General features: G+C 40.1%; 1 protein-coding gene and 1 pseudogene across 1 annotated transcript in view; both read right to left on the bottom strand.

Annotated features, from left to right (window-relative positions):
- Positions 1-437: 437 nt before the first annotated feature.
- IMPG1 (interphotoreceptor matrix proteoglycan 1) overlaps positions 438-26,766 on the bottom strand; it is a 125,415-nt gene continuing 99,086 nt past the window's right edge. The window contains exon 15 of the mRNA XM_072638061.1: positions 438-652. Coding sequence (XP_072494162.1) covers positions 438-652 — 215 coding nt within the window. The remainder of the gene's footprint in view (positions 653-26,766) is intronic.
- Positions 3,423-25,614, bottom strand: LOC140530405 (mediator of RNA polymerase II transcription subunit 16 pseudogene; annotated as a pseudogene).

Below are 26,766 nucleotides of genomic sequence, written 5' to 3' on the forward strand. Positions count from 1 at the left end.
TGAGGAAAAATGCAAGCAATTTATAGAAATGTTTCTGTAATGTATCTTGTTCAAGAAATAATGGTCTCAAGAAGGGGAGAGAGTTAGTCCTCTCTGAGGGGATAATGTGGGAACTGAGGCTCAGGGTCAGTCAAGTGAATAGGTCCAGTACTGAGTACTCTTTCCACTCTCTACGTTGGTGTATTTAACTACTTGAACTTTCTGAAAATAAAAACAAGTTGTAATCCTGCAAGTTTGTATTCTTAAAAAAACAGAAGAGGAAGCTTGCTTTACAATCTACAATACAACTTTCTGAAATCGGCCTGAAATCTTTGGTCATTGGTCTGCAGCAAGTATTGCTGCAAGGCTGAAAGGGAATGCTACAATAATCGCTCTGGACAACGGGCTACTCAAAAGTCAAGATTTCCAGTACATTGTGTTCAATTCAATTGATTTGCCTACCTACAAACAGCTCCCTTTCCTGGAACCAGTTCACATTTTCCTCCGTTCACACAAAAGCCTGGATCCATGTCGCACAGGCTTTGACAGGGCAGTCCATCTTGGCTGACATAGCCTGGCTTACAAAGGCAGTCAGCCTCTTTTGTCCATTCATTCTTTATACACTGTGAAAATTCATCACATGCCATGAATTTGCACGGGTCCGCTTGATCAGCTGTAAGAAGAAGGTAATGTTTTAATGGAGGCAATGATGCATAAGCAATGTACTTGGCTGAACTTGAAGCTAAAGGATCAAAATATATCTGCTATTACCACATTTGTGGCATATTTCATAGTGGTGGAATAATAATTGCACTTAAAAAATAATCTCTTGGAGGCTATTGAGAACTTGTAGACAAAAATAATATATTTCACTTTAAACATAATTATATTTGACTGTCAGTAAATCTTTTTTTTTTAAGTAATCAAGACTACTTATAAACCTGTAACTTGTCACAGAACATGCATTTGATCATCTAAGTGTATACACACACACACAATCAGATACCATGGTATAGTATTTAGGTACAGGATTTTTGTTGTTCAATTGTGTCTGGCTCTTCATAACACCATTTGGGGTTTTCTTGGCAAAGATACTAGAGTAGTTTGCCATTTCCTTTTTCAGCTCATTTTACAGATGAAGAAACTGAGGGAAACATGGTTAAGTGACTTGCCTGGGATCACACAGCCAGTAAGTATCTGAGACTTTATTTGAACTCAGATCTTCCTGATTCTAAGCCTGTGCTCTATTCACTGTGACATTTAGCTGCCCAGGTACAGGATTATCTGTCTGTTTATCTATCTATATATCTATAAATTATATACATATATACACACATATGTATATGTATGCATGTACATACAAATATATATACACATGTAAATATATTATATATACAGTGTGCATTATATATATGTATGTATATGTATGTATATATGTAGAACAGTCAATCATTTCAAGTCTATGACTGAAAGATCCCAGGTAGGTCCTCCACCAAAAAATGATCTCCCTCTCCTTTCCTCTTTCCCATACCTTGTTCCTGAACCCAGAAATGATTCTCTTAGAAAATCATGCCTTTGGATCAAGCCATTTACCCCCACCCTATCCCTTTTTACATTCAAATAGAGTCATGTTTTCTATTTTATCATTAATTTCTCTATTTCATAGCTGTTCCCCTCCCAAAATTTCCTGAATAGATAGAATAATAGATTTTTAGAACTAGAAGGAACTTAGAGATCATCTAGTACATTCCCCCTTACTTTACAGATAGAGAAACCGAGGTCTAGAATGAGAAAGTCACTTTCTCATTGACAGAACGAAGACTAGTACCTGGGTCTGCTGATTCCTATTCTAGTGTTCTTTCTACCATACCACAGTGGCCAGCCCTAGAAGGGGTGACACATCATTTTATTATTGATCATTTACCCCTTAGAGTGAATGAGCTCATCAGATCCTTCACTGAGAGCTGCTGATTTTGATATAAACAAGATGGAAGAAGCTTAAGATCACTTATCTGTGAGGGGTGCTAACAAAAGGAGAAAAGTGAGTCTGCTGAAAATCATCTTTGCTGACATGGCATTTTTGCCTTAGACCAGTCCTGCTTAGGTCCTTATGCCGAATATAAGAAAGAACAAATTTTACCGACAATATTCCAGGAGAATTTGAATTTTGAGCCCATTATGTAAATAAAAGGCACCAGAAACTATAAATGTGAAATCAAATACTTTGGCCCTAAAAGGAAGTCAGGAGGTAGTATGACTTGCTTCCTTACCCTTTCTGCAATCTTTCTGTCTCTCTCTGAGGCATCTGGGGGTTAAATGACTTACCTAAGTTCACACAGCTATTAAGTGTCTGAGGCTAGATTTGAGCTCAGGTCTTCCTGACTCTAGGGCCAGTGCTCTATATACTGTGTCACCTAGCTGCCCTAACTTTTTGCAATAACACTCATTCTCTTTGAGAACTCCCTTTTAGTTTAGAAAATAGACTGGCTGCATTGATTCTTCATTGCTAGTTAGTACATGTAATTCATGACAACTGCACAAGTTTTCCCTAAAAAGTGAATCTTTAACTTACAAAGAGAGCTGTTTCTTTCTGAACAGCTTGGCCTACTTATATTCACAAAAGTGACGCAGCAGAGTGGGCTGAGCCCATCTGCCTCCCAGAGAGGAAGAAGGATAAATAGATAAATGAATCATCCCTCCATTTTGTGAAACAGAATTGGGCATATTTTGAAGTAGAAGCACACTAAAGCTGTATGGATTGGTTTATGCCTTCCCTGGTTTCCCCAGGAGATTGAGAGATTGACATGGGAATCCATCTAAAAATGAAAAATCTCCAAAGCGGAGTGTTCAAGACTATCCATGGAGCAGGTGGGATACTAGGAGGAACAAAGCAAAACTATTTCTATTTTTTAATAAAAAATGAAATTAAACTTTACTAATAAAAGGTATCCCAAAAGTCTTAGGGCTAAGGGCACATTATGAATTGATACCAGTGGCCTAAGTCTGTTTATGTTTTATGCTGTCACATGTTGCATATAATACATGAGGTATCTTGAAAGAAGAGTCAGAGTTCTCTAACACTGAGGTTACACAGTAGTGTCCTCACTTGTTTGTTACTTCCAGTATTGTGATATATTTGGGTATGTGGTGATAAATGTTGAACGACTGACTTTTTGGAAAAAAGTATGCATGACACATTTTAAAGTTTAATTTGCATTATTAACTTTTCTCCATCACTTTCTTTAATCTAGTCAATCATCAGAACAATAAATCAAGTCCTGATTTGCCAATTTCCAAGGTGTAAATGCTCACACTGAAAATTTAGCAGTTGGCTTTCTTGAGCAGATATGAACTAGTTCTAGGACGTTATTGGATGTGTTGAAGGTTAAATAGATTTGTGGATTTTATGATAAATTTTAACTAAATAAACCCTCACAAATTGATCAGGAAGCCGAAAAAGGTACCTGTAAAGAAATCACATCTAGAAAATAACATTAATAATATGAACATAAGAGGGCAAAAATAAAATGGCAGAACTGACGTTTATACTGCTAACAGAAGCGCTCTGTCAGCTATGATATGGGGTTATAAACAGTACAGATCTAATCACTTCTGGCCAGAAGTCAGATGGGATTAATAAAGAGATTTCTTGGTTATCTTATGGCAAAGTTTTTCAACTTAAAGACAGGCTTGACATTTTCTTTTTATAAGAAGAAATAGTGCTCCAAATTTGCCAAACTTTTCTGTGATGGCAAGTGTCCATCACTAATGCGCTACCTAGCAGATATTTTTGAAAAATGGAACAGAGCACACAATCTCTGCCTTCAAAGTAAAGATGTTTTAACAACTGAGAAAGTAACTGCTTTTTGAGAGATTTGTGCTATGGAGACAGTATTCTGAAAATGGATGTTTAGGAAAATTTCTATCTTTAGGTGATTTTTTTGTTGTCTCATATAAGGAAGATAGGTTGCCTATAAAAATGCTGATATCTGCACAGTTTAAAAAAATCTTGGAAATGGAATTTTCTAACCTTAAAAAATCTAAATGAAGAGTTTTAGTATATCTTGAACCCATTTGTTACAAATGTAAAAGTGCAACATCTTCTGATCAGCTTGCATAAACTGATAACTTGCTAGCTGAAGTCCAGCCAAAACCTTTGCATAGTTGGTGAATGGGATTGAAAACAATGTCATAATCTATTAAGTGCAGTTAATGATGCAGGCCTTCTATCTGCATTTATCTTTTTCTGGTATCTTTTTCTGCTGTGACTATCATGAAAACCAATTATTACAATAAACTGAACTTAGAACCAGACCTTCAAATCACTACATTAAAAAGTGTTAAACCATGATATTAAAAAAACAATGAACCATAGTTAATCATATTGTTCTTACAAAATATCATTATTTCAGGCAAAATAGTGTTGAGGCAAAATCAGGATACAGGAAACATTTAGGTAAAAAAAAAATGAGTCGCACGTATTACGTGCCTGTTATTGGAAAGGCATGGAGAGGAGAAATTAGGGGAAAACACTATTTTTTTAGAATTTCTTTTAGTTCTTGAAGGTGAAATTAAAATTGGCATCTTTAGTCTGAATTTTTCATTCCAAGATGTTTGCCAGGGGCCCAATAAGTCTCTCATGTGGAGCAAATGAAAGGACACATGTCCAGAAGCTCCAGGAGGACACTCCAGTATGTCCCCTGTGACTCACAAAGCCCTCACCTCTGCCGCTGCCTCTATGGCTATGGGTCTCCTCTGATATCACATCCTCTGTTACCTGGGCCTTATGACTATTTCTGGCCACTGGTACTGCTTTTTTGTGTGCCCTCCTGCTATTTGACTGCTCAGGTAGGTGCCCAAGGGTCCCTACAGTACCTGTAGGCCCACCCACTCACTGCCCCTGTCTCCACTGCTATTGCCAGGAGAACCTCGGGGCTGTGAGGCTGGCCAGAGATCCTTTCCTTTCGGTCTTGGGATCCAGCACTATAAAAGCAAGGATATAGTGTTGTTAATGGAAGTAAGTTGTATTGTTTCAATTGTGCCCCAGTGAGACTATGTCACCTACACAAACCTCTTGTCCTACCTAGTCCAGGATCATGTTCAGTGCTGAGGGTGAGATCATAGTCTTCTCACCCTCCAAAGTGAGATCCTTTCATCCCTTCCTCTCATAGGCTAATTATTCCAGTCTGAAATCTTATTTTAAAAAAAAATTTTTTTTTCAATTAACAATATTTTCTCTGCCTCCTACCTTGCCCTTTCCCTATTGAAAAAAATGAGGAAAAATAAAACCCTTATAAAAATATGCATGGTCAAGCAAAACAAATTCCTGCATTAGTCATGTTCAAAAATACATGTCTCATTCTGTACCCTAAGTCTATTATCTCTCTGTCAGGAGTGGGTAGCATGCTTTATTTCCAGTCTTTTGAAATTGTTATTGGTCATTTCATTGATCAGTATTCTAAAGTCTTTCATAATTCAAATTACTTTCAGGAATGTTTGTCACTCTGTTCAACAAAGTCAGTTTGTCCATCAATTCTCAAATCCTTATTCCACACAGACATAGGTACCCCTAATATCTTTCAAGGCCTTGAAAGTACCTTATGTGCCCACACAAGTTCTCTTCTGATGCTCTCAGTTTTTAGTGACAACACTGACTTATCCCTGCACATGTTCTTCCCCCCACCCCCAGCTCCTTGAGAGCAGAGTGTGTTTTGTATTTAATCTTCATATCTTCAACTCCTACTACACTACCTGGGACATAGTTGGTAGGTAATAAAATATTTGTTGAACAAATGAATTAATCAATTTCAAGTTTCTTAAAATAAATCTCACCTACCATTACAAGCCTTATACAGAGGACAGAGGATACCTTTGGGATAGTAATCAGTCCATCAAAAATGGTTAATTAAATATGGTATTTTATGGATGGGACTAAAGAAAGCCAAAGGATGTGAGAGTGGAAAGGGACATTAGGAAACATCAGTTCTTAGAAAACATCCATGGCTTCATTTTACAGGTTATGGAAACTGAGGCCCAAAGAAGGGAGTGGCTATTTTGAGGACATAAAACTAATCTGGCAGAGTAGGCTTAGCACCCTGGTCTCCTGACTCAGTCTGTCAGTCTTCTTTTTACATCCCAGTTCCTCTGTGGTCCATGCTCTTGAAAAATCTACTGTATTTACTATGTTATTATATGGAATTGAATTCCTCAAACAGTTGTTAAGTATCTGCCAGAAGCGAGATACTATGTGAAAAAATTCTTTATCATTGAAGCTGGCAGGAGAATTAAAATTTTCTCATCTCAGCCCAGTGTTTTAAATGCTCCACTTTAGTGATGTTTCCTTAGTAGAGTCTCCTTCCACCTGGATATTTATAAGGAGGTTTGCTGTGTTCATTATTTTAAATTTTAAAAATCGAAGCATGTTGCTTTGGGGCCTAGTTTGCCCTATAGATTTTTTCCCCCTTGTACTGATGTCCACTAGATGGCTCTCTATTTCAAAAAACCTTGAAAATTGCTTTAAGATCAAGTTTAAAAGTTCTATGTACCTGATTTCTGTGACCTTAAAAAATCATTGGTAGTGGCAAAGAGGATGAAATCAGAGAAAAAGAAGGTGCACCATGGCAGAAGGGAGCTCTTAGGGAAAGGCTGATGTAATCTTTATCACCTAGTAAATACAATTGTTCAGCAAGGTCCCAGCTGGTGAAATTTGGGTTTGAATAAGTCCATTCTTATGGCCTCTTAGGGTTGCCAAGTATAGTGGCATAAAAAAGTTTCTTAGTCTCGCAGTCAGTAAGATCCACTGCCTTTTAAATGTCTGTGAGAGTTCTAGCGTCTAGCTTTTCTAGAAGGCTGCAAAATCATGCATCATTATTAAAGTGACCAGATTTCGTATAAGACAAAGCAGTCCAGACACCTGATGAGTCTTGTGCTTGTATCCAGTGGGAGGGTCTATGAATGTTGGGGGATGGGAAGTAGTATTGTCCCATCCGTGTTCACAGTGGGTGATGGAGCCTGTTGTCTCCTGTTCTTAGCTGGAGGCCACTTGAGAAAGGAGCTGCAGCAGAATCCATCGGCTGCTACAATCCTCCTACATTCCCTTGGCTGTTCAAAATGTAGCTGCCTCTGGATGGCAAGCATCTCCTAGGCAGCTCATCCCGGCCTGTTCAAGTTTTCCTTTCCATGGAACTATGGCAGTTGTAGGGGCTTGTGGTCCAGCTCTTAGTATAGTGCTGGGCCCATACTAGGTACGTAATAAAGGTTTACTGAATTGAGTTGTCCTTACCTCCATTGCCTCTTAAAATCCCTAGTTTCCTTCAAAGCTCAACTCTTCTTCAATATCTCAAACTTCAAGGACTTCTTTCTAATCCCTATTTGCTATTTAAATCTCAGAATAATCCCTTCCATTTTCTCCCCTCTGGATTAAGAAGAGACTGCTTTAAGCCAATAGACTACAAATCCCAAAATGCTTCAGCACTGACGTGGAAGATATTAAATGTGAAGGTTTTGAATGTCCTGATGGAATGAAAACTCCCTGAAATAGATAGTTTCTTTTTCTTTTTTTTTCTATTGTATCCCCATTTTGTAGTATAGTACCTGGCACATTGTAGGCTCTTAATATATTAGTTGATGGTTCCCACAATCAGAATCTCTGAATCACTCTCTCTCTTTTTTCCTCCACACCCCCCACCCCCACACACTGATTAATCTCAGACAAATAGATATTACACTTAACAGTTCTTTCTCAGGAAGAAGCGGATCATGAGGCTAAGGACCCACTGGATCCATGTGTAACTGGTATTAAGGTATTATTCTACCAGAAGAAAGAGACTTTCAAAATGGCTTATAGGGGATGCTCACAAATGATGACCTCAGAACATTCATACACCCCACTGGAGTAGATAATGACTTTTTAAAAAACAAAATTACTGACATTTAAATTAGTTTTAGAAAACATATTTGATTGGCATTAACTGACAAACTGATTGTTTAGTTTAGAAGGATCAGATAACAGAAAAAGTTATTATTTGATCATTTTCTCATATTATCCATTAAATTCTATGTCTAGTGACCCATAATGGCATTGTAAGTCACCCTAGATTCTTGAAAGCTGTAGGTATAAATTGTAAACTCTGACAGATTTTACTGAGATGGTAAGACTTCAGGTATAGTCCTAATAATGATGGATGGTAAATCCATCCTCAGGGGATTTTTCCAACTATGGAAATGGAGAGGTCCAATACCAAGAGATTGGTCATCAAGTGATTGAATTTCTTTTTGTCATAGTATATCATGAAGACCAGGAAATCACCCTAGAACATCCCTCCACCATTCTGGCCCCCTACTCCCATTGATGGGGTCTCCATTTTGGGGTGGGATGAGCCTGGCTACGCTTCATTCTTCTTCTGGCTATGCTTTTGACTCTCCAGACTTTACTACCATTCCCTTACACAGATACCTTTTTCACTTTCTTCCTCTTCTTCTCCTTTCCTAGAATGTCTTACCCTACTAGAATGCAAGCTCCTTACAAGCAGGTCTGTCTTTTTTTTTTTCTTTTTGGCTTGAATTTGTATCCCCAGTGCTTAGCACGATGCCTGGTACATAGTAAGCACTTAAAGAATGCTTATTGATGATTGATTGATGGAGTTATGACTTGCATTAGTGAATTGAATATGAAATATTTTCTTGAATGAATATGAAAGCATTTGTTAAGTGATTACTGTATGCCAAACAGTTAAATTTTGGGTTAAATTCCTGGCATGCAAATAAAAACCCAGTTATCATAATTGAAAAGGAGGAACCTATAATGATATAATTTAGACAATGATGCACAGGTGAAAAATTTGGGAGTAGAACCATATCTTATCCTGGTTAACAAAATAAAAATCATCTCCCTGAGGAAATCTCCTTTGATGCAGGCCTGTTTATCTGAACTTTTTCATTTCCTCTTCCCACCCTGGGGGACAGGGCAAAATTTGGCTAAATGCTTGTAAGCTGCTGGTTGTTGAGTTTTTAGTAGGAGACTCATACTTTCATCTTCTCTATTCTCTTTGTATTGACTGGTAACCTTACCCACCAAGAAACCATCTGCAACCCCTATTCTAGTGTTGTATTGGCTTGATGTCTACAATAATACCTTCTTCATCTAATATTTTGGGGGTGGGGAGTTGAAAGGTGGAGACAGAGTCCCTAGCAGCAGTGTAGATCCCTAGAAATGAATGATTGAGAAGGGGTGGGGGAGATGAAGAAGAAAGCATCTGATGGCTAAGACCCTCAAGAAAGGTGAAGTCTCTAGCAAGATGAGGTCAGTAGTGGCAAGGAAAACAGACCCCTGGAAGTGTTGCAGGTTGGGGGATGAATATACTTCTGTGTCAGCTGGATAGGGGGTCCCTCTCTGGATTGATATTTGTAATTCAGATGGTACATTTCTATGGGGCATTTTAAACTCAGATGTTTAGAAAGTTATCATTCTGAAAATTCTGAATTGCCTGCATTTGTTTTTATGAGTGAACAGCTCTCACATTCTAAGAATATGACAAATTTTATTGGGAAGAAACTTAATTTACTGTAATATTTACCTGGGTAAAACTCTTTCTAAGACAGTTTAAAATGAATTTGACTATAACTATTCCTAGGCAGATAAAATCTGCTGTACTGGATTGGAATACTAGTACAGTTTCTCTTTGTGATTCTTTATAATCATTTCTAGGACTGAAGATTAGTTCTGAAGATTTGATATTTTCCAAAGACGGTGAGTTTGTTGATGAGAATATCGGCAAGTGTTGATCCTACTTTGGCTGTCAGCCTGGGATTAATTTAAACATTTCCCACTCACTAGTTTTATGGTTTATGGTTTATCTGCCTAGGTTTGAGGAGGTTTCATCAGAATGCAAGGAGAAGATAACTTATGTATGAGTTTGCATTTCAGAAATCTTCCACTTGCACAGATAACTGGCATAAAAACCTCTGTGCTTTTGAAGAATTTTCATTACATTTCAAATGAAAGAGGGCTTTGGTTACTTGGGAAGCCAGCTGAATACTAAGTTTACCATGATTTATTTGGTTTTTCAGTTGATGAATCACACAAAATTCCAACATTTGTTTACCTTTAAAATTATGGATATAATCACTCAGGAGGTTTGCAGAAGGTGAATTACAAATCCAAAGCAACTGAAGGAATATGCCACATTCACTTTGTATCAGCCCTATGACAGGTGGCATTTGGACAAACATATAGCTCACCCCCACAGTATATGACAATGCAACAAAAAAATTCAGATATCAGAATTTGGAAGGAAATTACCATGGTAATGCCTCTCTCTCTCTTTCTGTCTCTGTCTCTCTGTCTCTCTCTCTCTTTCTGTCTCTGTCTCTGTCTCTCCTTCTTTTAGAACTAGGAGCAACAATATTCTATCATTTTCTCCTTCCTTTTTCTTCAACAGCAGTCTACTTTTCTACACTTCTAAAAGGAAGTTTAGGGACTTTATATATGCAGGATTGTAAGCACTTGCCATGTACGATTTTGGACAAATCCCTTAGCCTTTCTGTATCTGAGCTGCTTAATCTCTAGGATTAAGGATTTGGATTAGCATTGGCTTTCCAATCTGGATACATGTACCCCTAGAAGGAGTGAAAAACTTTTAATGAGGTTTTGTAGAATAATTGGTTAAAACAAAAACAAAAAATAAACCTATGTTTTCCTATTGAAATATTACAAAAGCAGTAATGTTAATTTTTAAACAAAATGTGAATTGGAGAGAGAACAGTGAGGAGGACACAGCATGAGAAAGTAAGGGAATGTTATAGCACATTTGAAAAATTTGAAAGACAGTTAAAGAAATACTTCCTACTAATCAAAAGTAAATGAATGAGGTTTTGATAAAAACCTCTTTTCATGTGGAGCTACAAAAAAAATTAACAACAATGAAACAGTGAAAGATGAGCAAATTAATCTCTGCAGTAACCAGAAGCTCCACGTTGATTTCAACAAAATTACAAAATTTTTGGAGAACTCTTAGAGAAGCTTATCCGATTCTTACTAAATATACTTACAAAGCTTTAATTTTATTCATAATAATATTTCTATGTATTAGAATTCTCAGAGAATGAACATTATATGCAGGTATTTCTTTCAAAAACCACAACAAGGATAATAAGAATCAAGAGTTTCATTCTTTTATCTGTATTTGGGAAGAGGCAGCTAGGTGGTGTAGTGGATAGAGCAAGAGTTCAAATCTAGCTTCAGACACTTACTAGCTATATGACCCTAGGCAAGTCATTTAATCCAGTTTCCTCATCTGTAAACTTAGGCATACATGCTGAATAGGTATATTCAAAATGTATATATCATAAACACATCCTCCTTGGGGGATTTATGAAAAGAACTGGACAAGAACTTCTTAAGGATAAAATATGTGGATGGCTTAGTAGGAGGATCTAATGATGATCTGAACTAATGAGATCACAGATACAAGATAATATTATAAGTGGTCTCTCTCTTCAATTTGGGGAAATTTCCATGAATTTGTATGTCAATATGACCTAGATTATACAGAAAAACTAAGGGCACCCAGTATGTAAGTCTTAATTATCCAAGGACTGATTATTAAGACTTCATCAAGAACATTTGAAAACAGCAATCATTTCCTTCTACCTCTTTGTTCCCTTTTGGCAGTTATGGTAGGGTAGTCCTTACAATGGTCACTTAGAGCAATTTCTACTTCAGTAATCTCTGTTAATTACAGTTATTATCACCAATACAACCCAACTCACAGACCCAGTAGTTGCATTGGTCTGAGTACTGGGTGCTCCCCAGGACAAGTACCATTATCCTGCCTTTAGGTCTCATGTAGTGTCCCAGGAGACAGACCAAGGTAAATCATATGGAACCCGCATTCAGGCATTGCTTTAGTAGGGGAAGGAAAAGTATAGGGAGTTAGGATTTTTGTTTTGGAGGGGGGAAGGTGTCAGCCCAAGCCAAGTGGGATTTTTGTTTTTTCTTTTTTGGAGTTCAGTTTCCTAGGCTCCGGCTAAATTGGAAACACCTGATGGATAATTCACAGCTTCACTGAGTCATGTGGATTGTGATGCCTTCTGGCTCTGAGCATATTAGTTGAAAACTACATATACTGGAAGGCTGGTATTTTGCTTTGGAGGTTTTGCTTATGAGAAGGACCTTTTGATTCCCTGGATGGGACTCTGAGTAGGTATTTGGGAAGAGCCCCCTGACTACTCAGATGTTGTTGGTGCTTCCCCCATCTAGTGGTGTACCTAGGTGGTTGTGTTACTTTATCAGACAGTAGGAGCCCTGTCTGTGTATCTTTCTGCTATTTTCTCTGCTTGTACTTTTTCTGCTTGTATTTTCTCCATGCTCAGGGTGTTAACCTTTCCCTTGAACTAGTGAATGACTTATATGTGTTTAATTAAAGAAGGATCGTTAACCCCTTTAAAGCTGTCTTTCCTTTATAAAGCAGATCAAAGAACCTGTGCTAGTAGGTCATTCTGGGTGTGTTAGGGTGCTTGCTAAGACAGAAGCAAGGAAATTTGGGTTAAGTGACTTGGTCAAGATCATACGGCTAGTAAGTGTCAAGTGTCTAAGGCTGGATTTAAACTCAGGTTCTCCTGAATCCAGGGCCAGTGCTCTGTTCACTGCACCATCGAACTGCCCTAGGGAGTAATGATTTGACTGATGTAAGAAACTTCCAGATAAGAAAATTCTTTTTACCAATGCAAGTCAGAACCTGTTCTGCAACTTAGTTTTAGAGTTGCTTAGAGCACCAAGAGGTTATGAAGCTAAGTCCAGAGTCACCCACCAAGGATGTATCAGAGGCAAGACTTGAACCTGGCCACATCTTCCTGGCTCCAAGGCCAGCTTCTTATTTGCTTGGTCATGCTGTCTCTCAGATATTTTATCTGCATAGATAAAATAATTAAATAGTATGCATTATGTCCTCAATCTACTCAACCTACTTTAGTAGATCTCAATGTATTTTAACAAACTCTGAATTATACATTGTATATCTCTATCACTGCTAGACAGATAAGTGGTGGATTAAATATGATGCTTTGATCATATCTATAGGAAGTTGGGCATTAGACTCTGAGAAAAAATTTTGCTTTCCCTCAATTTCAAGGAATGTAAAGCTGCTGTCATTTTGAAGGAAGGCACAATGTATTAAAATATTTTCTCTTGATATATTCTTTTCATGGTCTGTCATGCTGTCTGAACTTTCTACCATTTAAGTCACTTTTTAAGAGACACTTAGGCCTACGTGCATTTTAACTGGATTTGGACGTTTTTTCCTGGAAAGGTTAAACATATCAGTAAGTATGGGTAAATCTCATGGAAAGTATAGCAGTATAGCACAGTATAGAAAGCATAGCAGGAGCTCACAATGAACCTCCTTCTCAAGCTAAGAGATTATTGTTAAGATGACAAACATTCAATGTGTTTACTCTACACAAGGCACTGTGCTAAGCAATAGGGTCCAAATAGAAGCAGAAAGAAAGTCCCTGAACTGCAGGAGCTTATAGTCTTCTAGTCAGGGAAGAAAACACATAAAACACAGTTGTTAAGGGGGTAAAAGATGCCCACGTGAAGGTGCCCATAGGGTGGTGGAAAAAAAAATCCAAAGAGTCAAGAAGGGGGACCAGAGAGTAAAGAAGGCTTGAAAATGGCTGGTCTGGGGGTCCAACCTTAAAGTGGAGGTTCTAGGTAGAACCAGCCAATTAGACAAAGGGATTATAATGGTGACTGAGAAGAGTGGAGGGGTTGAGGAATCCTATAGGCTGAAGGCTGCTGAAGTATGGTGACAAAAGAAGTCCAGAGAGTCAAAAATGGAAGTCAAAGAGGAATAAAGGAAAAAACATGGCTGGCCTAGGTACTCTCCTTAAAATAATGGAGGGGGAAAGCCACTGACCAATCAGAGGAAGGTGTGGCAGGGATAGAGCTATTTTCTAGGGTTAAAAGACCCCCCAAAGTAGGAATGAAGTTCAAGGTGAGAAGTTTGTTTTGTTTTTCTAAATAACTCATTGGCGACTACCTGGGGTCAACATCCAGCAGAAATGGGGCACAGGGGTTTTGGAGGGTTGAACGCTTAGGAATGGGACACTGCTTTGGACCATGGGGCCCTTCAGGGCTTTGCTAACGCTGTATTAGCTTATTTGTAGTCAGTCTCTCCTATACTACTCCGTATGTCCTGCCTCTGTGACTTTGCCCTGGCTGCCCTTCCTCCATACTGTCATATGCTGCTTTCCCTAACTGCCTCTCAGTGTCCCTGGTTTCCTTTAAGATTCAGTTCAAATCTCCCCTTCTGTAGGAGGATTTTCTGGCCTCCTCTAGTTCCTCTTTCTTCTCCTCACCCTTTCTCTCTGAGATTATCTTGTCTCTTCCTAGTTATTTACATGTTGCCTCTCTCACCAGAATATAAACTCCTTGGGGGCAGGGACTATTTTTACCATTTTTTTTTTTTTTGTATTCCTCATGCTTAGCAGGGAAGAGTAGATAATAAGCATTTATATAGAGCCTACTATGTGTCAGGCAGTGTGCCATACATTTTTAGTGCCTACTATGTGCTGGGCATTACACCAAGTATCTTACAATCATCTCATTTGATCTTCACCTCAACCCTTTGAGGTATGTGTTTTTGTATGATCTCCATTCTACAGTTGAGGAAACTAAGGAAAATAAAGGTTAAGCAACTTGTTCAGGATCAGAAAAAATATGGTGAAATTTGAAATCAGGTATTCCTGAGTTCAGGTTCAGTTCTCTATCTAATATGTCATTGAATTTCCTCATGGTAACTGCTCAATAAATGCTTATTAACTGTCTGAATGACTACAAGCTTATCAACTTACTCTCCCCTTCTACAGGGACTCTTCCTTCAAGCCTTTTCAACCTTCCTCAAATCTCCCATGGCTCCCCTTCTCCCACTCTTTTCATCCAGAAAAATGGAAGCCATTTGCCGGAAACTCCCTTTGCCCCCCTGTTCCTCATCTCTTATTATTCAGATGTCTTATTTCTACTACCTCCTCCTTCATCCCTGTCTCACATGATGGAGTAACCTTACTTCTTAACCAGAGCTAACCCTCCTACTTGTTCTATGTAGACTCCTCCACTTTTGCAGTCTTCTTACCCCTAAGTTCCTGACAGGTGTTCTTCAATCCAGTGATACTGGACTCCTGGTTGCTCTATGAATAAGACACTCCATCTCTCAGCTCTGGGCATTCTCTGTGACTGTCCCTTTGGCCTGGATTACTTTCCCTCCACAAGTCTGCCTACTCTCCTCCCTGGCTAGCTTTAAGTCCCAACTAAAATCCCACCTTCTACAGGAAGCCTTCCCCAACTCCTCTTAATTCCAGTGCCTTCCCTTTGTTAACTATTTCTAATTCATCCTGCATCTAGCTTGCTTTAAATGTATTTGTTTGCATCTCGTCTCCCCCGTTAGACTGTAAGGTCTTTGAGGGCAAGGGTTGTCTTTTGATTCTTTTTGTATCCCCAGTGCTTAGCACAGTGCCTGGCACTTGGTAGGTACTTAGCAAATATTTATCAATTGCTTCATTACACAGGAGAGATTTATGGATTCACTTACAACCCTCTTTTTCTGTTATTCTTTGTTGGTAGAAATGTTCATAGTTATGTTGAAAATAACTTAAAATTTAAGAAATTTAAAATTAAAATGCAATTAAAATGAATTAAAAATGTAAAAGAAATTATTATTTTTTTAAAGAGCTCTGAAAGTAGAAATGGGGAAATAAACTTTGCCTGCATAATTTTGTTTCTTCATAGTACTTCAGCCAGAGAGTTGGCAACAGACAGAGAAGACAATGTGGCACATGTGAGAAGGAGTGTCTAGTGAAAAGAGTTAAATTACAGGATACCCTACCCATTTTGGGGGGATGGGAAGAAGGGAAGGGGCTATAGGTTGTGGAGATCTCTTCTCAAAAAATATCTATTGCTGTCATACTCTGGACTGCTGCTTATTTTCTCTCCACATCTCCCTCTTAAAATCATCTATTAATTCATAGCCACAATTTTAGCCTTTAAATTCAAAACTGGGGTGACATCCAGAAAGTTTGAGTGACTTATAAATGGATTGGTCAGAGACCATCTGGTCCAAACCTCTCATTTTACAGATGAAGAAACTGAGGTTGGAGGAATGACAAGACTCTGTCAGAGTGGGGTTTAAATCAGGACCCAGTGTTCTTCATGCTGTATCATACAGCTACCAGGTCACAAGGTTGAGTCAGTCACCCTTCGGGGTAATTTACTGTCCATTGTTCTTTAGCCTTCTGATTACATTAGAGGAGAAAATTATACTTAATCAACAGTGATTTTTTTGTTGTTGGGGATAGATAATGGTTTTTAATACATACTAATCTCCCTTTTTCTAGTAAGGAGGGTATCAGGAACAAGTTGGATTAGCACTAGCAAACAGGAGGCAGGGAATCCTGCCAAGTTTAGATCCTGAATTCAGGAATCAGAAGGATTTTCTGTATTTGCTACAATAACCTTTGGAAATTCTTTGACATTTCAGTGATCTGTTCTCCCCCAGGCCTGTATTACTACGTACTTTATAATTAACGGTTGGCTGGATTGACATGACTGCATATTAGCCATAACCATCAAAACTGGCAATGATTTAGATACATATTGTGGCAGCAACTCTTATTTATTAGAATTGGAGAATTTATTCTCTTTTTTTTGGAATCTGAAGGAAACTGAGTAATTTTTTATCTCAGGGATAATTAGCAGGATATAATTAGCTGTTCTATAAATTAGAACAACGTCAAAGTTAAATACGCTAATCAATCAACTGACAAACATTTAAAAAGCACCAATAGGCACAAAGAATAAAGTAAAATAATCATTTCCCTATGAAGCTTCCATTCAACTGGGGAAGTGTGTATTATGTTTTAAAGTATGTATGTATTCATGCATATATATCTCCATATAAGTATAGACATGTCTACATAAAGGTATGTATATACATGTGTTTATACGTGTATGTACATATGTATTCATATATAATAATGTATGTGTGTATAGTTTATATACAAAATAGATGAAATAGATGATATCATTTTGGGGAGAGAAGTAGTACTGGAATCTTGGATCAGGGGATCAGAAAAGGCTAATGGTAGAAGAGGGAGACTGTAAGAGGCAAAGGTTGTGAGAGGCACTATGTTCCATGGATGGGGGGCAATTAGTGAAAAAGCATGGAAAAGAGAGATGGAGTATTATGTAGGATGAATGTCACTATCATAGCTAACATTTATATAGCATTTACTGTGTTCCAGGCACTGTGCTAAATGTTTTACGGTTATTATTTAATTTAATCCTCAAAACATTCCTGGGAGGTAGGTACTGTTATTATCCCCATTTTACAGATGAGAAAATGGAGGCAAACAGGTTAAGTGACTTGCCTGGGGTACACAGCTAGTAAGTATCTGAGATTAGATTTGCAAAAGGTGACCATATTTAAAGAACAAAGCAGAGTTAATCAAGGTTTGGAATGACATAGTGACCAAATAAAAAAGATTTTAAATTCACTTTTTTTAGTTAAAAAATGTGAATATCCATTTCTTCAATTGTGAAGAACCCAATTTCATCAATACATTAAAAAAAAAACTGGAGCAATACAGAAATTAAAACTGACTTTTTGGAATCCTGTGTTATAAATATCTCTACAGACATATTTCCTTTGAATTCTGTTTCAAATCTCACATAGGAAATAATTGGAAATTCCTACCCATTCCCCAGATGTTGACATATGGCACAATAGCCCCTGATACTTCTGGCTGTGCTGGGTTACACACACACACACACACACACACACACACACACACACACACACACACACACACTCATATATGTTTATGTGTTTATGTGTGTATTCTTATTCTTGTCTAGAACCAGGAAAATAGTTTGCTCTTGCCATCCAGACAGACATAACACTGATGATGGCAGAACATCAGTGGAGGTGAGTCTAATGCATAACCGTGTGGAGACAGTATGTGGCTCTTCATTTTTCTGCATCTGTGTCTTAGTACGCATCTGAGTGTGCCTCTATGCATTAAACTGCTCTGTGGATATAAACGTGAACTGAGGACCATATGCCCCTTCCATCAGAGTAAATCTGTGAGGCACCTCTGCTTTTAAAACTTAATTGTGCAACAATAATTGCTATTATGATATTAATGATAAAACATAGAATTTTAGGACTAGAAGAAGTCTTGGAGATTATCTTGTCTAAACCTCTCATTTTATAGGTTGTGAAACTGAACCACAGAAATGAAGTGACTTGCCCAAAGACGCACAGCTAGTTACTGGGCATAGCTATGACTGAAACCCAGGCTTTCTGATTCCTAGATCAACAAAGCTCCATCCGCTATTCCCCCACAGACAGTAAAGGTATTGGTGGGAGAGTATGACATAAGTTTATACAAGGACTGTGAAGTACTAATTATACTTTCATTTGCTTTAATATTGGATAATTATAATGTAACGATTACGGGAAGCTAGGTGGCACAGTGTTTAGAACATCGTCCCTACAATCAGGAGGACCTGAGTTCAAATTTGACCTTAGACACTTATTAGCAGTGTGATCCTGAACAAGTCACTTAACCATGCTTGCCTCAGTTCCTTCATAGAGGAGGATATAGCAAATCACTTCAGTATCTTTGCCTAGAAAATCACAAAAATGGGGTCATGGCCAGTCAATACAACTGAAACAACTAAACAATAATATAGTGATTATTCTTGCTTTTGCCTTATCATTAAGTAAATATTTTAGGTTTAAAGATTAATGATGTCATGGTGACTGGGATTATGTGAATAGGAAGCACACTGGTGGATGACCTCTCTCCTAAGGGCTTCTGTTCATACACATCATTCCTTGGAGCAAAAGAAATTTTTTCCTTCCTTCTAGGAAATAGTTCTCCCCTCTTTAGGAAGAAAAATTTACTTATTCCTGAGCTCCAAGTATTTCTGTGGTCCTCCTTTACCAGGCAGCTAGGTGGCACAGTGGATAGAGTTCAAGGCCTTGAGTCAGGAAGACTTGTGTTCAAATTCCTTAGACATATCCTAACTTCGTGACTGGGCACGTTATTTAACCTCTGTTACCTCAGTTTTCTCAACTTTAAAATGGGGATATTACCTAACTTCCAAAGTAGTTGTGAGGATCATGTAAAATAATAATTTTAAAGTGCTTGACAGTGCCTGGCATATAGTAAATACTATATAAAAGTTATTATTATTTCTGCCTTTTTTATGTGCATCATGTTTTCCTACTTTCTAACCTCCTGACTTAGATTAGGATTCCCTACTTCCTCTTCAAATATATTCCCTTCTTTTAAAAAAATCTTTACTCTGTCTTCCATTTTTAAGGGACACTTTACTGTAATTATCTTGACAATGGATAGGCATATTTTCGGGTCCCCTTTACCTTCTTTTCTAGGAGGGAGTTGTAACCTTTCTACTCAGTGGCTTCCTATTCAGTGGCTCCCTACTGCCTCCAAGAGCAAAAAGAAAATGTTCTAGTAGGCATTCAAACACCTTGCAGCTTAGTCCCCTCTTACCTTTCCAGCTTGTTTAACACTTTACCCCCTTACTCATACTCTTCAATCCAGGGACACTGACTCCTAGCTGTTCTACGAACAAGACCTCTCTGAGCTCTGGGCATTTTCTCTGCCTATCCCCAGGGCTGAAACTCTGTCCTCTGCTCTGAATACTGACTGGCTACCTTTAAGGCCCAATTAAAATCCCACTTTCTACAGAAAGCCTTTCTGAACTGTTAATTCCAATGACTTTCATCTCTTAATTGTTTGCAATTTTATTCTGTAGATAGTTTGTTTTGTATATATTGTTTGCATGCTCTCTCTCATTAGATCATAAGCTCCTTGAGGATTGGGACTGTCTTTTGCTGCTTTTTGTAATCTGAGTGTTTAGCACAGTGCCTGGCACATGGCAGACCCTTAAATGTTTATTGATTGAAATACATCTTCATTTGCAAATTGCAGTTACTTGGTCTTTGCACACGATATAGAAATGAAGGAGAGAATGAATGTTGAGTGAATACTTAACTGTGTGTAAAACCTTGTCCTAAATGATAAGGACAAAACCAGAAAAGAGGTGACAGACTGTCTGAAGAGGCTCATATTCCAGTGTAGGAGACAATGCATTTGGGGGATATCAGCTGCAAATCAGAGGGGAAAATCCAATGGTTCTTAGGGTAAGTGGCAAAGCAGCTGGTAATATATCTTCATTAGTAACATTTCCACTGATAAAAACCTGCTCCTGGAGCTGAACCATTCGGTAGTGCCTAGGATTTGGGGGTTGAGATTTTTGTTTTCTGTGTCTTCCATAGGTTGGCTGCTAAGAAAACAGGGGCTAGTATTTGCAGAGGCAGCTGCAAGGTTGCATCTCCACAGTAGTTGTTTTCTGGGATAATTTTTCAGGGGATGGGCTGGAAGCATGGCCAGTGCTTTACCATTCCTGGGTTTACTTGCTTATTTGGGAGTTGGTCAGTAGTTGGTATGTTGAAGATGGTGGCCCCCTCTCCACAGGGATTCTTCCCTTTTAATGATGGCTTTGGAGACCAGGCTGGAAGCAGGACTAGAGCTATGCCATTCCTGGGGTCCTTGGGCTTATCTGCCCATTGGTGTCAGTTGGAGGTAGTGAGAAGGGGAGACCCCTTCTCTTTTTTTTTTTTTTATTTAGCTTTTAACATTCATTTTCACAAAATTTTGGGTTTCAAATTTTTCCCCTTTTCTCCCCTCCCCCCCCAAACGCCAAGCATTCTAATTGCCCCTATGACCAATCTGCTCTCTCTTCTATCATCCCTCTCTGCCCTTGTCTCTGTCTTCTCTTTTGTCCTGTAGGGCCAGATAGCTTTCTATACCCCTTTACCTGTATTTCTTATTTCCTAGTGGTAAGAACATTACAGCTGGTCCTAACACTTTGAGTTCCAACTTCTTTAGTTCCCTCCCTCTCCACCCCTTCCCTTTGGAAGGCAAGCAATTCAATATAGGCCAAATCTGTGTAGTTTTGCAAATGACTTCCATAATAGTTGTGTTGTATAGGACTAACTATATTTCCCTCCATCCTATCCTGTCCCCCATTACTTCTATTCTCTTTTGATCCTATCCCTCCCCATGAGTGTTGACCTCAAATTGCACTCTCCTCCCCATGCCCTCCCTTCTATCATCCCCCCCCACTCTGCTTATCCCCTTATCCTCCACTTTCCTGTATTGTAAGATAGGTTTTCATACCAAAATGAGTAGGCATTTTATTCTTTCCTTTAGTGGAATGTGATGAGAGTAGACTTCATGTTTTTCTCTCACCTCCCCTCTTTATCCCTCCACTAAATGAGTTTTTTGCTTGCCTCTTTTATGAGAGATAATTTGCCCCATTCAATTCTCCCTTTCTCCTCCCAATATCTTTCTCTCTCACTGCTTGATTTCATTTTTTTTTAAGATATGATCCCATCCTCTTCAATTCACTCTGTGCACTCTGTCTCTATGTGTGTGTGCGTGTGTGCATGTGTGTGTGTGTAATCCCACCCAGTACCCAGATACTGAAATGTTTCAAGAGTTACAAATATTGTCTTTCCATGTAGGAATGTAAACAGTTCAACTTTAGTAAGTCCCTTATGACTTCTCTTTGCTGTTCACCTTTTCATGTTTCTCTTCATTCTTGTGTTTGGAAGTCAAATTTTCTTTTCAGCTCTGGTCTTTTCATCAAGAATGCTTGAAAATCCTCTATTTCATTGAAAGACCAATTTTTCCCCTGAAGTATTATACTCAGTTTTGCTGGGTAGGTGATTCTTGGTTTTAGTCCTAGTTCCTTTGACTTCTGGAATATCCTATTCCATGCCCTTCGATCCCTTAATGTAGAAGCTGCTAGATCTTGTGTTATCCTGATTGTATTTCCACAATACTTGAATTGTTTCTTTCTAGCTGCTTGCAATATTTTCTCTTTCACCTGGGAGTTCTGGAATTTGGCCACAATGTTCCTAGGAGTTTCTCTTTTTGGATCTCTTTCAGGCGGTGTTCTGTGGATTCCTTGAATATTTATTTTGCCCTCTGGTTCTAGAATCTCAGGGCAGTTTTCATTGATAATTTCATGAAAGATGATGTCTAGGCTCTTTTTCTGATCATGGCTTTCAGGTAGGCCCACAATTTTTAAATTGTCTCTCCTGGCTCTATTTTCCAGGTCAGTTGTTTTTCCAATGAGATATTTCACATTATCTTCCATTTTTTCATTCTTTTGGTTTTGTTTTGTGATTTCTTGGTTTCTCATAAAGTCATTAGCCTCCATCTGTTCCATTCTAATTTTGAAAGAACTATTTTCTTCAGTGAGCTTTTGAATCTCCTTTTCCATTTGGCTAATTCTGCTTTTGAAAGCATTCTTCTCCTCATTGGCTTTTTGAACCTCTTTTGCCAATTGAGTTAGGCTAGTTTTCAAGGTGTTATTTTCTTCAACATTTTTTTGGGTCTCCTTTAGCAGGGAGCTGATTTGCTGTTCATGCTTTGACTTCATGTCTCTCATTTCTCTTCCCAGCTTTTCCTCCACCTCTCTAACTTGATTTTCAAAATTCTTTTTGAGCTCTTCCATGGCCTGTGCCCATTGAGTGGGCTGGGACACAGAAGCCTTGATTTCTGTGTCTTTGCCTGATGGTAAGCATTGCTCTTCCTCATCAGAAAGGAAGGGAGGAAATGCCTGTTCACCAAGAAAGTAACCTTCTATAGTCTTATTTCTTTTCCCTTTTCTGGGCATTTTCCCAGCCAGTGACTTGACCTCTGAATATTTTCCTCACACCCACCTCACCTCCTGATCCTCCCAGCCAGTGTTTGGGCTCTGAGATTCAAATGCTGCTTCCAGCCTCAGGGCTTTGGGCGGGGGCAGGGCTGCTATTCAGTGTGAGATTAAATTCAGATGCTCAGGTGAGGGCAGGGCTGCCTCTCAGGCTCAGTTCCCTCAGGGAGTTTATGCACAGACCTTCAACAATGGATCCAGGCTCCTGCCTGCTTGGAGAGCCCTGGTCTGCCGCTGCCCCTCAGCTTCTGTCTCCCGAGGGGGCCCGAGCCATGGGGGCACCCCACTCCCCCCTCGACCCACCAAAGGGACTCTCTCACAGACCCCCGTCACCTGTGGGTGGAGGTACTTGTGCGGCCGCTGGAGATCCCGTCCCTGAAGCCCGCTCGGATCTGTTCCTCTCAGTGCCGTGGCCACGGCAGGGCTGTACTCAGCTCCCAGTCCCGGCGCCCAGTCCGCAGCACGAAGGACCTTTTACGAGAGGTTTGCAGGTCTCTCTGGAACAGAAATCTCCCTCGCTCCAATGTTCTGTGGCCTCTGGGTGCAGAATTCGCCGTGAGTTACTTCTTTGTAGTTGTTCTATGGGTTGTGGGTTCGGAGCTATGTGTATGTGGGTCTTTCTACTACGCCATCTTGGCTCCGCCCCCGAGACCCCTTCTCCACAGGACTTTCTCCCTAAATGATGGCTGTAGAGCCAGGCTGGAAGCGAGGTTGGTGATCTAGAAGGCACTGCTCTATTCTCAGGACTCTTGGGTTTAAGATACTGGGCTTTCTTCATCAGGGTCTAAGGAAAAATGGTATTGATGGTGTGGGTGGTGTTTTGACTGGCCTGGCACATGCTGCTTCCTTTCTCTCCCTCAAGGTGCCTTGCTACAAAATTTTCTGACCTCTCAATTCTCTCAGTTTCCTTAGCTCTCAGTCATGTTTTTTTTTCCCCAGGAAAAGAATGAGAAATCCTAAAGAGATTTTTTTTCTTCTGTACAGAGCACATTACAAACACATTTACAAGACACCAGATTGAGAGTTGCTGTCTGCAAATTCCATGAAGGGACACCCTCTCCTGAAGGGCCCCTGTCAGTGAGGGTGCTTGGACGGGGCCAAGGCGGGGGTGGGGCCAGGGTGGGGCTGATGACAAGTAGCCCGTGGGCATCCTGTGCCTCAGGCCAGCACAAAGTGTTCTTGGTCCAGTGCAGTTCCCACTGCTTCACAGTCATTGCGTTGTGGGGGGACCTGAGCACGCTGACTGTCGCAGCTACACCTGGCACCAGATTTGCATTCCTCAGTGGGGTACTCCCCCACGTGCAGTCTCCCGAGGTGGTCGATCTTCCGCTGCCCAGGGGCTCTGGCGAAGACCTCAAGGGGCGTTGTGCAGGCGTAGTGGAGAAGCCCGGAAATCTTCCTGAATTGGAGCAGCATGAGCTGCTCGCTCTGGAGTTGGCTGATGATACCGTTGCTTATAGGCAGCCAGTTCAGGTTGGGAATGAGCAGCTGACTTTGGAGGAGACAACACTAGTCGATGAGGGTCTTGTCGGGGTCCGACGGGGTGGTTCTCTAGCAGAGCTAGAGTTTTGTCAGGAGTTGGAAGGGGAGACACTTGCTGTTCTGGGTGTCAGAGGTCTCAGTGTAAATAGGTAGGCAGCTCCGTTTTCAATAGACCCTAGATTCGAATAACGACCATCAATTCTCCAAGCATGCCCAGGGAAGCCCCGTTTCACAGAAAGCTGTAACCTGGGAGGAAAGGCGAGCGCTGGTTGGACAGGCTAGCCAAGAGGTAGAGCACAAAGCCTCGGATGAGCTGCTGCAGAGACTTTAACTCTGTCTTCAGGTTGACCATCACCTTGCTAATATCCTTGTCGGTGATATTGGTGTAGATTTCAGTCAGTCGGTCCCCAGGACTCTATTCTGGAGTGTTTAGGAAGTGAGGCCACAGAAGCGACTTCAGGGTAGAGTTGATGGGGACCAAAGAACTTGGCATGGTAATCACGACCCGGCCACAGTGCAGGAGGAGAGCTTAACAGAGGGAAACTTTCATGGCCACAATCCAAGAGGAGGGCACCTGCTGCAGCATTGCATTCTGACACATGCACTCTTCTTGGAGCTTTTCCACCAGGTTCTGCACTGCTACAGGGCTGCTAGTGCAGCAGGCTGTTCCACCAGTCCTAGCCTGTCACCATGGAATACTCCAGCAAGAAGAGCGGATGGCACAGAGACATGTTCATGTCCAGGGCATGGCCCTTTGAAGAGTGAGATGCGGAGCATGCTCAACTTTCCATGGTTATCAATGCCTACTAGTGCCAGCGAGGTACAGGAGAGCCATATAATTTTAAAGTGGATGGAGGGACCGGATTCCGCTGCCTTTTGATGGCTTGTTAGTCCACTGGGCTCTGGGTGGAGAAGTCATAGAACATGGCCATTGTCTGCAGGGAAAGTTGGTGGACAATGTGGGGACTGACATCATGAAAGGCTAGTGCCAGACCTAATCCAGGGCAGAATTTGGTGTTGCTTGCCACTTTCAGATCAGTGGTGGTGAGCCAGATGAGCAATGTGGGCAGGACCATTGCAGACTCACGGTCCCTGAAAAAATCCACCACTTGAGGATCATCAGTTGTTTATCTCCAACCACAGGGGCGATCTGCTGGAAGATGTTCACAGGCAGGCCCTCCAGTCGTAGGGACTAGCACTCCACGATGCTGCTCATCTGGTTGGAGGCACACAGCAGCTCCTGCTCTGACGTTTCTAGCCAGGAGTTTCAGGTGTGTGATGGCGGGGTACTTGTCCCTTCTGCTGGCTGTAAATGATGTGGCAAATTGTCTGTTGGCCATGACTCTTCACCTTGCCAGAGGCTGATGAGTAAAGCTTTATTTAATAATGATAGCAGTTTTTCTACCTTTTTATATGAGATGAGAACATGCTACTCAATTGCCTTTGATTGACATTTAGCCAGTTCCCGCTTAAAGGCAGAGACTGAGCAAAGTTGCCATGTAATTTCATGAGGTTCAAAGAGAGAGGCCCTCATCTTTTTTTTTCCTTGTCACTCTATTTTGCACATAGCATCAAGTAATCATTCTCTTTGTCAATGGGAAGAGTCTTATGAAATCTGAGTTATATGTATAAGGAAAAGGGATTTATGGTTTAATCCAATTTCTGGATTGAGTCTTCTCACAATAATCTGTTTTTTAAAAACCTTCCATCTTTCTCTTTCTCTGCTATTCAACTGTTAGAGTAGGGAGCATATTGTTAGTATCCTTATTTTATAGATGAGGAAACTGAGGTTGTCACTTTCCTTCAGTAGCAAAGGGGAAAAAAAAAATTCAAAGCTGGTATTTGTATCCAGACTTTTTGATTCAGAGGCCAGAGCTCTTTCTTGCCACATCTTCTCTCATCATCATCATCATCATCATCATCATCATCATCATCATCATCATCATCATCATCATCGTAATCATTACTAATGATTAGTAACATAATTCTTACTATGTGCCAAGCATTATCCTAAGTGCTTTTACAATCATTACCTCATTTGATCTTCACATAGCCCTGTGAGGTAGATGCTATTATCACCCCCCATTTTACAGATGAGGAACCTGAGGCAAACTGAGGTTAAGTCACTTGCCCAGGGTCACACAGCTAGTAAGTATCTGAAGTTGGATTTGAACTCAGTCGCTGACTCCAAGTCCAGAGCTCTATCTGCTGTGCCAACTAGGTTCCTACTATCCCATGATACCTCTTTAAAACAGGGACCCTTCTTCTCTGCCTCTACCACTCTACCCCTCCCACCTTCTATTTAATTCCCTCAAATCCTTCTGGGAAGCGGAAAAATGGAAATGGTAAGTAAAGTAATGATCGTCCCCTTAGGAGCCACCTCCACTGTCTTTTGTACTGATGCTCTTGTGGCCCCTTCAGATGCCACTGAGTGGCAGTAAGGTGGAGTAGAAGGTAGGGAGAGAGAGAAGCGTGGATTCTAGTCCTCTCTC

Source organism: Notamacropus eugenii, chromosome 2 (assembly GCF_028372415.1).
Source record: "Notamacropus eugenii isolate mMacEug1 chromosome 2, mMacEug1.pri_v2, whole genome shotgun sequence".
Classification (NCBI taxonomy): Eukaryota; Metazoa; Chordata; class Mammalia; order Diprotodontia; family Macropodidae; genus Notamacropus; species Notamacropus eugenii.